This window comes from Solea solea, chromosome 4 (assembly GCF_958295425.1).
Source record: "Solea solea chromosome 4, fSolSol10.1, whole genome shotgun sequence".
Taxonomy (NCBI): domain Eukaryota; kingdom Metazoa; phylum Chordata; class Actinopteri; order Pleuronectiformes; family Soleidae; genus Solea; species Solea solea.
Window position 1 is genome coordinate 9,426,569 of NC_081137.1, and position 12,125 is coordinate 9,438,693.

At 40.7% G+C, this 12,125-nt stretch overlaps 1 protein-coding gene across 6 annotated transcripts in view; it reads left to right on the forward strand.

Annotated features, from left to right (window-relative positions):
* zmp:0000001168 (signal-induced proliferation-associated protein 1) overlaps positions 1-12,125 on the forward strand; it is a 60,116-nt gene that overhangs the window by 16,946 nt on the left and 31,045 nt on the right. For 5 of the 6 annotated variants that reach the window (XM_058627150.1, XM_058627149.1, XM_058627153.1 and 2 more), the window contains exons 2-7: positions 2,460-4,079; positions 4,705-4,829; positions 4,922-5,110; positions 7,171-7,345; positions 7,646-7,749; positions 9,563-9,720. In XM_058627150.1, coding sequence (XP_058483133.1) covers positions 2,969-4,079; positions 4,705-4,829; positions 4,922-5,110; positions 7,171-7,345; positions 7,646-7,749; positions 9,563-9,720 — 1,862 coding nt within the window. In that variant the 5' untranslated portion in view covers positions 2,460-2,968. Of the gene's footprint in view, positions 1-1,909; positions 2,003-2,459; positions 4,080-4,704; positions 4,830-4,921; positions 5,111-7,170; positions 7,346-7,645; positions 7,750-9,562; positions 9,721-12,125 lie in introns of those variants that run through there. The other variant, XM_058627152.1, reaches the window with a different exon arrangement.

Sequence of the window (12,125 nt, forward strand, 5' to 3'; positions counted from 1 at the left end):
GCCAGGTTGCACTTCTTCCTCCTCTTGATTCATGACATTTCAACTTCTGTGGCTTACTCATCAGTAAAAGAAGCCAGTGAATAAGCCACATACTTCAGCCTATTCTTTTTTCGGTTACTGGCATAATTGTGTTAAATGATATATTTTTATGAATTTCACCAAAATTAAGATATTCATTCATTCATTCATAATCATTGCAGATCAACATCGACATATACTGTATATAGTGTGAACTCTCCACACTTGCAGCACCCATGTATTGCTTGAAACATGAAATAATTGAGCCTGAGGCTCAGTAGTAGTGGTTGTTAGTCCAGTATTCACATATGACCACTGTTGTTCATTTCTTAAATTTGACCATTTATACTAAATATAATATCTGTACATCTGTGAAAAGCGAGGGTCTCGTTTTCCCAGAGACTTCCTACCGTTTAGCCCTGAGTTTGCCCACATAGCGTCACATGTACCCTGATAGCCACACTACATTTCCCATCATGCAACACATAGCAGCTGTAGCCGTGGTGGGTAAGGGTTAGTTTACCAAACAAAACGCAACACTCACGAGTCGATTGCCGCTCTCCCAGGTCCGTCCGCAAATTGGTCCGTGTGGAAACGCGAGCCACATTGGAGCCAGATCCCTATTCTGTATTTAAAAGAGTATGTTTGAAGGGGGAACTATGTGTGGATATTTATATGTATTGTGATGTGATATTATGATGTTACATCTATTTTCTATGGCTATTATAATGATTGTGCTTGGAGATGTATTACCTATCCTAGTGAGTTCTCCCAATTAGTAGCTGATTGGTAGGCTTATTTAAAATTAGTGGGGAGACTGGGTAGGGAGGTTCAGGGTTGTCATATGGTTGTATGTCAGCTTGCTGTGAGGTTGCCTTTTCCGTGTTTACCCAAGTGAGTTTTGTATTGCCTATGAATGGCCGTTTTGGTTTCTGTTATTTCAAAGTATTTTCTTTATTCTTTTTTTTGCACATGGGTAAATAAACTGGCACCACTGAATCCTTGGAGCTGGGTCCTGCTTTTTGCACTTTGTTGCGTCCCGTCCCGTGTGTGAATTGGGGGTGCAATACCCCTTTTTCACAACATCCATCCATCTATCCATCTTCTACCATTTATCCTTCACACAAGGGTCGTGGGGGAGCTTGTGCCAATCCCAGCTGGCATAGGGCCAGTATAACTTAATTTATAAAATATATATTTATCCTCACATGTATTCTCTGCTAACATTTTCTTAATTTTTGTTAACCTTTTGTTATGCATGTCAAATATTACACATCTCAAACATGTAATTGTGAACTTAGAGATGGTTTGTGTGGGTGCCTGTTCTTTCATTGACACAGAGACAGGACATCGTCGAAGGTGGTCATATACAACATGAAACATTGTGAAACAATGACAGAATTCACTTCAGAATTATGCATTCCTTTGATTTCTAGTCATCAAGACTAGAAAAGCACTATATAAATACAGACCATTTACTTGCAGATCTGCTGTTAATCTTTGATTGTGCACACATTCCGAAATCAATAAATTAGTTTAAAACGCTTTTCATTGACAATATTTGTTATTGTATTATTTCTTTCTGCTTTGATGAAATGTAGAGAGTGTTACAGAGAGGTAGAAAAACAAATATTTCTCGTGACTTCTTGTGACCTTCTTGTGTGACCTTCTTGTGTGTCTGTGTGTGTGCGTGTGAGAGAGAGAGCGAGAGAGAGAGAGAGAGAGAGAGGGACAGAGAGAGAGAGAGAGAGAGAGAGAGAGGCTTCTCTTCTCTAGTAGCAGCTCTGCACCATTGCACCTGCTCTTTATGCTGCAAAACACGACAGAGGCGTTGCATGTGATGCATGTGAAAAAAAAGCTAGACAGGAAGAAGCCTTGTATGCTTCTGAGTCAACTGATGTCAGTGTGGTCAGAAACAGGGCATCAGGGACAAATGATGACAGGAACTAGCTGATCTATATCGTAAACAGAATCCACTTTGCTGGTAAGTTATAATCAAAACTAACAAGAATTGTGTCTTTAAAAGAAAATTGCTAAGTGCTTGCCTTAGCAATACATTTTTTATTGACTGGCAAATAAACACAAAGCTGCTCCAAAACAATAGACTGATAGTTGGTAACAGTGTTAATGCTGTTGTTATGAGTGCTGTGAATTGCTGTGAACTGTGAAAGTATTGTTAATTAGGGTGAGACATGCTTTATACTTATACCTATGTTGGTACACTGACAGTAAGTTAGGCCCTGTGTTAATGCTGTCAATCATGAGGATGTGCAGGTTGTTTTATGTAGAGAAACCTTGGAACAGAAAGTGAGTAACAGAAAGAATAATAGTGAAATAAAACAAAGGTAAAAACAAAGCATGACTTACAAATGCTTGCTGCTTTTCAGTTCAGTATTTGTTTCCATACCTATTCTCTGCATCACTTTCTTTTTTCTATGCAGGTGGTCAGGAGACAAGATCAAAAAGAAAGCTGCTGGCACTAAAGAGTACACACGAATGGACACATGTTAGAAGGGCTGAGACAGACAGAGTCTCTTCTACACGGAGGACAAAGAGTTGAGTCTCAGTGATGATCGCCACATCCTCATGCCACAGGAAGCAGCGCCCCACCACAAAACACACATCTGCAAAACTGGAGAAAAAAAAGAAAACAACTCAAAATTCCGTTCAGTCTTTTTCATTCTCACCCAAGAAATTGCTGCTTTGTGAACACAAAGTGTGCCACATTACTGAGACATCAGTGAGAGCCAAAGGGTTGAAAGAGTTCAGGAATCTACAAGGTGTGAATGAGGATTATATTTCTTGCTTTCACTCAGAGGAGTTTTTCATCTTTGTCCACTGTGCTTCGTTTCACACCAGCACCACAGAGACCAGGACAGACACTTAACTGGGAATCTCAGGACCAGAGTCAAGAGCATACTGTTGGACTGGACTTGGTTTGCAAGGCACCATGCAGTCAGATGACCTCTTCATTCGCAAATTTCGTCGTCAGAATGTGCGGCCTCCAATTGCCACTGTCAGCTTTGATCCCAAAAGGGAAGCAGGTGTTGTGGAATGGCCTCCCAGGAGGGATGGTGATGGAGTTGATGGTGACAGCCTCACTCCGAGCCGTGTGGGACTGAATCTGAGGTCAGTGGGCAGGGGCCACATCATGCAGAGAAGTAACAGTGATGTAACCTTGGGAGACTTGGACTCCTCTGGTAAAGCAGGGGTTAAATCAAATCGTGTGGTTGGAGAAAAGACAGGTGTGGGGGCTCAGGGCGACTCAAGTGTGCTGTTACACAGGGAATATGGCAGCCTGTCCTCACTGGAGAGACAAACTCAAGCCCAGGAGCCAAGCACAGATGACCAAGGGCCCTTGAGTCCAAATGCCCTCCGCTTTAAAGACCCGTTCCTGCTTTTAGGACTGCAGGGAAATCCTCCAGAGCCAGATGGATTTTTTCGGGGTCTGTCTGTTTCCACGGGAGACTCCCCAAAACCAGTCAAGCCACCAAAGCCAGAAGGTCTAAGTAAAAAGAGTAAACCTGGGCCCCTGCAGATTCCTCAACCAGGCCCATATGACCACATTGTAGGTGGGGCATGGGTGAGGAACTTTGCCCATTATGATGTTCAAAGCATTTTGTTCGACCTCACAGAGGCAGCCACCAACAGAGACAGTATTGGGCGGAAAAAGAATATCACCTCAGGGGCTTCAGCAGCCTCCCAGCTGCGCCCCTCCCAGACCACCCCATCCTCACCTGCACAGGGTGGGGGAGGCAACGGGGGAAATGCAGATGACCCTGAGCAGTCACTGTTGTTGGACGAAGGTGATGGCAATGACAATGAGCTCCTGCTCAGCTGTCCCCACTTTCGCAATGAGACTGGGGGAGAAGAGCAGATTGGCTTATGTCTATTGCAGGGGCGGCGAGGACTCTGGTCAAGCCTACGGACCCCGAATGATGCTGTGTCAGTTCTAGAGGAGCCCAGAGAAAGTCACATTCAACAACAGGGCAAGAGCAACTACTTTATTGAGCATGCAGATCTGGGAGCTCATTACTATCGCAAATATTTCTACATGAAAGGTATGTGTCTTGTCATTCTATGTCAGAGAGAGAATAATGATAATGTTTGAAAACTACTTTATGTGCCGTTTGATGAAAAATACATCGAGTTGTTATTCAAAAATGGATTTTTAAAAAATCACTTCAAACCTTCACCAAGCTACATATATCTATATATATCTAATTAGTAAGAGTGTGCAAGAATGACTTGTAAAAGGTGTGTGGGCAGTGATGTCTTTTCTATCTTTTGTCTGGCTTTTACCAGTTAAACTGAGCAACTTTTTCTCTATCCAAAATGTTTTGTTTTGTTAAAACTCCCCAAATTTTCACACAGAACCTTATTACTGGGGATGCACAATATTGGAGTTTTTCAACTTTCCAATGTGCCAATATATTGGCAGTGCTGATATATATGTGTTTTTCCCTGGGCCCAACTTCAGAGGTCATTTACTCTCTTCTGAAATTAACACAATCTTTGTCATACTCATGTCACAGCAGATGTCGATAAACATTTTCTTTGTTGTGCAAAATTAATAAACATAAAAAAAATTTAAGTTGGAGAGGACACACTCATAGACATCAAGGAGGATGCAACTTATTTATTTATCTTCACAGTCGTTTTTTGGTGACCATAATTTCATTATAGAACACCAGAATTTCTTTGGTATGGATGATCGTCTTGGTCCAGTGGCCATCAGTTTCCGTCGAGAGGAGAAAGAAGGATCCAGTGGAGCTCAATACAATTACAGGATCATCTTTCGCACCACGGAGGTAAGGCTGCACTTCACTGCTCTCAAAGCTCTCCTCAGATTTACTCTGGATAACACTGATTTTACTGGATGTGATGAATGTGAACTCTTCAGATGAAGACTTTGCGAGGCTCCATCCTGGAGGAGTCCGTGCCCTCTGCAGCTCGTCACACCACCCCCAGAGGCTTGTCTCCCAAGAGACTGCTGGAGTTCATCATGCCTGAACTGAACCTGCACTGTCTTCGCTTGGCCTCAAACTCCCCCAAGGTCCGGGACACTCTGCTGAAGCTGGACGAACAGGGGGTGAGTAAAAAAGCATTTGACACTAGAGACTTCTGGCTGATGTGTCAAACGGAAGGATTTTCTACGAGTTTTTCTTTTGAGGGGATGTCCAGACTTACAGCATGTTGTTACTACAAGTACTGTATGCAGTCTATTTAAAAAAAAAAAAAAGAAACTCAGCTGTCTGCAGGGATCGATCAGGTGTGTTCAAGTGAGAAAGTGTCCCATTGTTTCTTGATATGGAGAAAAACTCTACACTACACTCTACACTCTACACAAAAATACTACACTGTGGCCCACAAAACACATATAATGTATTCGGCAATGGTAGCTTAGTGGTAAAGCGAGTTGTCTTTCAACTGGAAGGTTCAATTCCTGGCTCTGCTAGTCTAAATGCCATGTCCTTGTAACCTTGTGCCAGCAGTGTGTGAATAGGTATGAAACATAAGATAGAAAATGTGCTGTGTGAATAGCAAAACTGTAGTGTAAAGCAGCTTTTAGTGCTCATCAAAACTAGAAAAGCGCTATATAAATACAAACCATTTAATTAGTGGTCACGAAACAGGTATGTGCACACAAAATACTAATTAAAAATATTAATATCAGAGAGCTACATAAACAAAAACAGGCGCAAGAGGGCTGAAGCTGCATGATGGACAGAAATAGTGTGATTGGGTTTCATATTAGGTTGGGAATGAGTCAAAAAGATATTCTCAAAGGCCGCGTATTACAAGAAATCGTTACCCAAGTTAAGCAAAGTTAGAAAGATATTCACAGATTTGAAATTCATTTAAAAAAACATTGTTGAAAAATATGCTAGACATATTTTGAATCATAATTGTGTAGATAACAAGCTAGAACCTAATTTTCATCACAAATTAGTTTTTTGTGCACACAAATTAGTATTTCAGGCCCACAAATTAATATTTCATGGTCACAATCTACTTTCACCATGTCATGGGACTCCGTACATTGATTAGTCTGTCCTTGGCTTATTTTAAAATAATGAATTAAACTTTTCGTCAAATGTTGTCCGAGATATACTCAAAAATTAAATGTAGACTTTAATATATACACTATATAGTATATATACTATACTATATATTTTTCATGTTCATTTGAAAGACAACAGGTATACAGTTCATATGAACATGTACTTATGCAAGAAGTGAAGTTGCCTACAGAGTACAAGAGACTAAACATTTTCATATATTCCATGTGGGCTCAAAGGAAATCTCATAAGCATATGGGAAATTACATTAATATTTGCAATAGTATTTCATTATGATTTTTGACGACAATTTGCTGTTGTTGATGGTGACTCTTATTTAGCAATTTTCTCCTTTGGTTTAGGATACTTGCTTCCAAAAATCCTACTTGACTATTATTATTAATATTTCCACTTACTTCATCAATCCACCTTGATGGCCCAACGTCAAGTCAAGTAAATTTTATTTATATATCCCAACATCACAAACACAGTTTGCCTTGAAGGGCTTTACACTCAGTACACCCTGTGACAACCTCTATCCTGAGACCCTCACATTCAAATAAGAAAGAAAATCCCTCTCCTTGGACAGACGTGCAGTAGCTGTCACAAAAACATAAACATTTTTAAAAGAGTAGAAACATGTAAATCACAGAAAGGTAAAGGTACAGTATACACTAACAGGAAACAGTAGTGAAAAATAAGTAGCTAAACCACTCTGAGGGCTGGACCTGACCACTGACCTATAAAAAATGCAAACAAATTGTCAGAAGCTTCATTAAATTGAAACTTTATTCTGCAGTGTAGAGGCTACTGAACACTTTGAGCCACCCACAGCCAGTTTAGCTGAAGTGAACTAGTTCAGAAAAGCAAAATTAACTAGTGCATGGGGGCAAATGGAGGAGTCAGTAGGTCTGTTGTGTGGGTGTGTGACATTTTACCAATGTGCTTTTTGAGCTGCAACTTAAAAAATCTGATTATGAGCCAACCCTGTTAATATAAATAGTCTCTTATATAGTAATATAATTAGTATAGGATAGGATATCTATGCATATTTAAAACAAATGCTTTTCTTCTCTCTCTTCTGATGCAGCTGAATTTCCAGAGAAAAGTCGGGGTTATGTACTGCCGGGCTGGTCAGAGCTCAGAGGAAGACATGTACAACAATGAGAGCTCTGGGCCAGCATTTGAGGAGTTCCTGGATCTACTTGGGGAGCGGGTGCGGCTGAAGGGCTGGGAGAAATACAGAGCTCAGCTGGACAACAAGAGTGAGCTGAAAACACGCACCACACCCACGATCTATTGGCCATATCTCACCTTGTCGCAGGACCATTATCAGAAGGGCATCTGTGTGCCAGTGAGAGCCTGGCAACATGTAATCTGAGTAATGCCTGCAAATAGGCAGAGTGACTGCTGATTATCACTGAGCTGTTTTCCAGCAGCAGCAGCAGCAGCAGAGAGGAGAAAATGGTGACACTGTTTTCATTCACAGATGTGAAGCCCTTCTGATTTTTTTCTAAATCTCTACCTCTCTCTTTTTGTGTTTTGTGTGTCTTGTGCTTGTGCAGCGGACTCAACTGGGACACACTCCCTCTACACGCGCTACCAGGACTATGAGATTATGTTTCATGTGTCCACTATGCTGCCCTACACAGCTAATAACACACAACAGGTAAAATAAACCCTAACAGAGACATGTTTCTGTTTTGCCCTTGTATTTTTCTCTTCAAGGTCAGATACACTGTCTGGCCAAAAAAAAAGGGTCACATCATTGGACCGCCTTTAGCTTTGATTACGGCACTCATTCACTGTGGCGTTGTTTCCATAAGCTACTGCAATGTCACAAAATGTATTTCCGTCCAGTGTTGCATTCATTTTTCACCAAGATCTTGTATTGATGAAGCAAAGCCTTCTCCAGCACATCCCAAAGATTCTCAATGGGGTTAAGGTCTGGACTCTGTGGTGGCCAATCCATTTGTGAAAATTATGTCTCATGCTCCCTGAACCACTCTTTCACAATTTGAGCCTGATGAATCCTGGCATTGTCATCTTGGAATATGCCCATGTCATCAGGGAAGAAAAAAATGCATTGATGGAATAATCTGGTCATTCATTACATTCAGGTAGTCAGCTGACCTCATTATTTGGGCACATAATGTTGCTGAACCTAGACCTGACTAACTGCAGCAACCCCTTACCTATTTGCTTAGTTAAATCCAGGTGGCGACTTTTTCTTTGGCCAGGCAGTGTATTTCACCTCTGTTCTTTAACACAGCATCAATGTCAGTACAAAAACCTTCACTGCTGCTCACACTGTCATGGTTTTAGAGCAACTGTGTTCTGAAACAAGCATGACATAGAAATCCTGCCCCCCAGTGTTCATTCTCACCATGACGGTTTTCACTGTACCTTCTCAGATGACCTTCCAATTACTCTGATCACTTATTTATGAGCAGTCAGTGTTTTCAGTCTGTTTATTGTCTTTTGTAGTGCAATTGCAAATTATATGCAAATTTTGAATGAGCACTACTGTTCATTCCTGAGCTTTTAAAACCCTCAAGGTTGCTAAGGTCCAAAGACCAGCAGCTCTTGTCCCCAGTACACATGAAAGCCAGGGGTGACCAAGTTTTCTCAGCAGTTGCTCCCAAACTATGGCACAAGCTCTCCATTTTAGGACAGCCCCAACTCTTCAGAATAAGAGTGGTGTGTTCTTAGTTAATTGTGTCTTAATGTTGTCTTATTGTTTATTTTACATTTTGAGTTTTTCTTAATTTAATTATGTGTACAGCACTTTGTTAAACTGCAGTTTTTAAGTGATATGTACATAAAGCTGGATTGAATTGGATTGTAGTTGAATGAAGTATTAGTTTATTCTGTATTTACTTCATGATTGTTTTTACTGATTTTAATGGAGGTGGCATTTCCCAGTGCAAAATGATACATTTAAGTATGTTTAGGATATTGATTGAACAAAAGCAACAACATGGTTATGGCTGTGGAAGGTTATTTTTCCCATGTGTTTGTGGGTTTTCTCCAGGGTACTTCTGGTTCCTCCCAAAACATGCACAGGTTAATAAGACTGGGATAGACTGATGATCTGTCCATGGTGTACGTACCCCACCTTCAGCTGGTGGAGGATAAAGTAGACAGTGAACAAATAAATTAATAACAACTGATTATTTTTTCAATAAAAAATTAATGAAAGGTAAAAAATGTGCCCTGCGATGGACTGGCGAACTGTCCAGGGTGTACCCTGCCTATAGCCCTATGTCAGCTGAGATTGGCACAGCACCCCCTGCGACAAAAAGGATAAGGCGGTAGAAAGAGGAGGTAAAAAATGTATAATGATAGTAACTTTTTTGTGGATTCTTAATATTTACATCAAATTGCAAACTGTTCCAGAGAGATATGGCTTATTCTACTCGTTTTGTTTTGCCAGGACTTAAACATGCTTGTTTAATAAAAACTATTTTTTGTCTGGTCAGTTGCTGAGGAAACGACACATTGGAAACGACATAGTGACCATCGTTTTCCAGGAGCCTGGTGCTTTGCCTTTCACGCCAAAGTCTATCCGCTCCCATTTCCAACATGTCTTCATCATTGTTCAGGTTCATGAGCCCTGCACAGACAACACCTATTACAGGTGAGTTGATCCCATCTGTTACACTGTGCAAAATGCCATTATTAATTCCCAGGCTTTCAATGTAACTTTTTTAGATTAATGAATTGAAGCTTTAGTGGACAGAATCACTAGAAATACCCAAGCATCAGATTTCCCCAGATGACCAGAGACAATCTCCCTCTCTCGGAGTCTGTGTTGATGTTGGCATGTGCTTTATTGCATTCATTGTCAATTTATTCTGGTGCTGAAGTAACAATCCCACTGAAGGCATCTACACAAAACAGTAGTGGAACAGCTAACAGGAGTACCTGCTACAGATGTAGGTCAATCAGGGAGACAAGTGGATGAAAATAAGTGTATTAAAAATTGAACAAAACACTCTCCTGATTGAATAGAATAAGTAGTTGAAAGTCTGAGGATGGTGGTTGGTGACCTGATGAGACTGATCAGGACAGAGAATGATGGATCAGATGAGACCGTGAAGACCTGGCAGTGATGGGGATGAGGAGAGTGCACATGACAGCAGAACGAGAAAAGTAGGATATTTTGAAAAGACAGCAACAGGATGATTGGCCAATAAGTAAGGTACATACATATACACATACATACAGTGCTGCTGGACAAAATGAGACCGACTGCAGTCTTAATACCCTAAGTGACAGTGCACATACTTGGGAGGAGATGAAAGCCAAAAATATGTAAAGGAGACTATGATTGAGTCACAGTGTAGGCTTTGTGTCATGTTTTAACAAAGGTGACCCAAATTCAGATTGAAGAAAGAAAAACAAAGAGAGTCTTTAATTAATAAAAAAAACTACAAAAAAGCAAAAATAACCCAAACGAGGAGGGGAAGGCATAAGGAAAAAAAATCTAACCGAGAAATACCCCAGACACTGTAAACAGAAAAACAGGAGCCACAGGGAAACCGGAACATCAGGAAACTGAAAAAAGACAACTCAAACAATATTGAGCTGATGTAGACACTGTGAAGCACATAGACTAATGCCTGCCCCACACTAGAGTATTTTCAAATCTGACTTGATTTTAAAAACGTGGGAGGGCACAGTGGAAGACACAATCCTGAGAAAGCACAGACTAGACGATCTATTCAAGATGTAAGACCACACAGTCGGCATTTAATCAATCAATTTCAGGGAGGAGATCCCAGGGATTTGGGATCTCACAGAAACTTGTGTAATTTAACATGACTTCAAAATATAAATAGACATGGAGACAGACTGTGAAAGAAAACTGAACAGAATCAACTTGGCTTGTACAAGTTATGGTTCTAAACAAAAGTATGCAACAAATCGCGTCTATACAGTGACGTGCGGTGAGGTTCATGACTGGGGAAGCACTCCTCGGATGTACAACTATATGAACCCAAAATAGAAGCTTATATTTCAATGTTGACCTTAATTGAAACATTTAGTTTTTTCAAAAGCTTTTAATTATGCTTTAATCAATTCCATACTATTCAACCATATGATAGCAAGAAAAACAAAATAATATTTATTAATATAAGGTCAAATTCGATTTTTTTTGCTGATCTCTCGATTTTTATTATTATTGAAATTGAAAATCGTGCATGTCTTACCTTTATATTAGGGGTGCAACGGATCAAAAAACTCACGGATCGGATCATTTTTCGGATCGGCAAAAAAAGTCTGGCACAATCTTTTCGCTGAAGTGGGTGCGCGACGGCGAACCGCCGTAACGTGACTCAAGCACTTTCAGCATGTGTTTAAAGCCCTCGTTTTGCACAAGCGAATATGGCCTCACCTATAAACACACTGATAGCGTTTGTGATGGCTTTAGCTCAGTCTGATTGTGCAACAAGGGGCTGCTTAAATGCCGCGGTGATAAGCGATTGTTGAGCAGCCTTCGTTTTCACTCCTGTCAGTGAAACACCGGGGTGATGTCGCTTCAAATGCGTGGCCATGCTTGATGTGTTTCCACTGTCATATGGCTTTCTTGTGCCACAGTGCCTACACACCGTCACGGTTTTATCCACTAACCTCTTTCCTTCGTCATTATATTTGACAGGGAAGCCAAAATGCTCCCATACAGGGGATTTAAATGACGCGGGGCGTTCAAGCTCCTCCGTTCCTCCGCTCGCCATGACCACGCTGTGCGTGCGCACAACTTTTTTTTTTTTTAATAAATCAATCCGCGGATCACGTGTGTGCCGAACCGAAGATATTGATCGGAAAGGATCACGGATCAATGATGATCAATGGCTCAGCACTGCCCTAAGCCAATTTTTCATGTTAAAACTAGTGTATATGGTTATTTAGTAATATTTAGTGATCCAGGTCTAACTCTTGGTAGTTTTGTGTAAAGTATTTGAATTATGTACTTTGTGTTAAAAATGGGTGCATGTACTGCCTTCTCTGGAAGCGGAATTGTTCATGTTCAAATTTCAA